General features: G+C 37.0%; 1 protein-coding gene across 4 annotated transcripts in view; it reads right to left on the bottom strand.

Annotated features, from left to right (window-relative positions):
* Positions 1-249: 249 nt before the first annotated feature.
* The window catches only part of LOC118326162 (activated RNA polymerase II transcriptional coactivator p15-like), a 6,639-nt gene continuing 5,763 nt past the window's right edge, over positions 250-1,125 (bottom strand). For all 4 annotated transcript variants that reach the window (XM_035659093.1, XM_035659094.1, XM_035659095.1 and 1 more), the window contains 2 exons: positions 960-1,068; positions 250-795 (listed from right to left, as the gene is read on the bottom strand). In XM_035659093.1, the coding sequence (XP_035514986.1) occupies positions 716-795; positions 960-1,068 (189 nt within the window). In that variant the 3' untranslated portion in view covers positions 250-715. The remainder of the gene's footprint in view (positions 796-959; positions 1,069-1,125) is intronic.

Raw genomic sequence — 1,125 nt, 5'->3', positions numbered from 1 at the left:
TGACAATACCAGTAGTGGCCCCAAGACTATTTGAGTTTAAGACCCCTGAAATAGATGTTTCTGACCTCAATGGCAGGTTGAAGTTTGAAGTTTTGTAAAAGTTTATGTCAAAGTTAAATGGCTTTTGGCCCCTCACAAGCCTCATATTCACTGGTTCACAACTGATTCTTTAGGACTAAAAGCTGGTTTATAGATAGCACAAACCTTGTTAGGTGTTGCAAATCTAATACAATGATTTAATATGCCAGATGGTTTAATAGTATCATTTATTTTCAAAACCTAACCAATGGTTCTACCCATGAAACTAAAAACCTGCAGGTACAACACGACACACTCGGCTCGGCTTACTGAAATGAAAATACTGGGTGATACATATTACAAAGGTCAGATGGAACTAAGTCTATCATTTATATTTACATGATAGTCAAACATGAACTTACACATTAAACAACATTAAGCTAGTGCCTCGTTTTTATTATTCAATACAAAAACATCACTGTATTGATACACCCCACCCACCGACTGTAATAATCACCCTCCTTCTCATCCACCCAGACCTTTACTACAAGTGTCACACAGAAAAACCAGAGTATGCAGACGACACTAGATCTATACAACTACAAATTAAAGTCAATTAGAAAACAATCCCAGGCTTTTTACAAAACTGATTAGCCAACATGTTCAATTGTCTCAGCAGATAACACTAAACGAATGCTTATATTCTCTTAATGGCGTCATCGATTTCTGAAATCTGGTCCTTCAGTTGGTTCCACTGTTCAGGGTTCAGGGAGATCCCTACAAGAACATTTAAAACAGACAGTTTTAAGTTTAACTGTGTCTCACACCAAAACCACCAAAAACAAACATCTTTCCAGGTCCTTGTGGAGTTATTCAGATAAATATACTGAAATGTATTTAAACATATCTGAAGCATATGCAGGGCTCACTGATGTGATTACCTTTTTTCCCTGGCTTCATCTCCCCATCTTGGTTCATCCAGTACTCTCTGATGTCAATCAGGACTTTACCTTTGAAGTCCCTGACGCTGACATATCTCATCTTTCCAATCTGTAAGAAGCAAACTAACAGTCAACTTATCAATATCATTCAATTCAATTCAGTTTT

The sequence above is a fragment of the Morone saxatilis genome, unplaced genomic scaffold (genome assembly GCF_004916995.1).
Source record: "Morone saxatilis isolate NCDOM2014 unplaced genomic scaffold, NCSU_SB_2.0 Contig16, whole genome shotgun sequence".
Taxonomy (NCBI): Eukaryota; Metazoa; Chordata; class Actinopteri; family Moronidae; genus Morone; species Morone saxatilis.
This window is presented reverse-complemented; position numbering and strand designations above follow the sequence as displayed.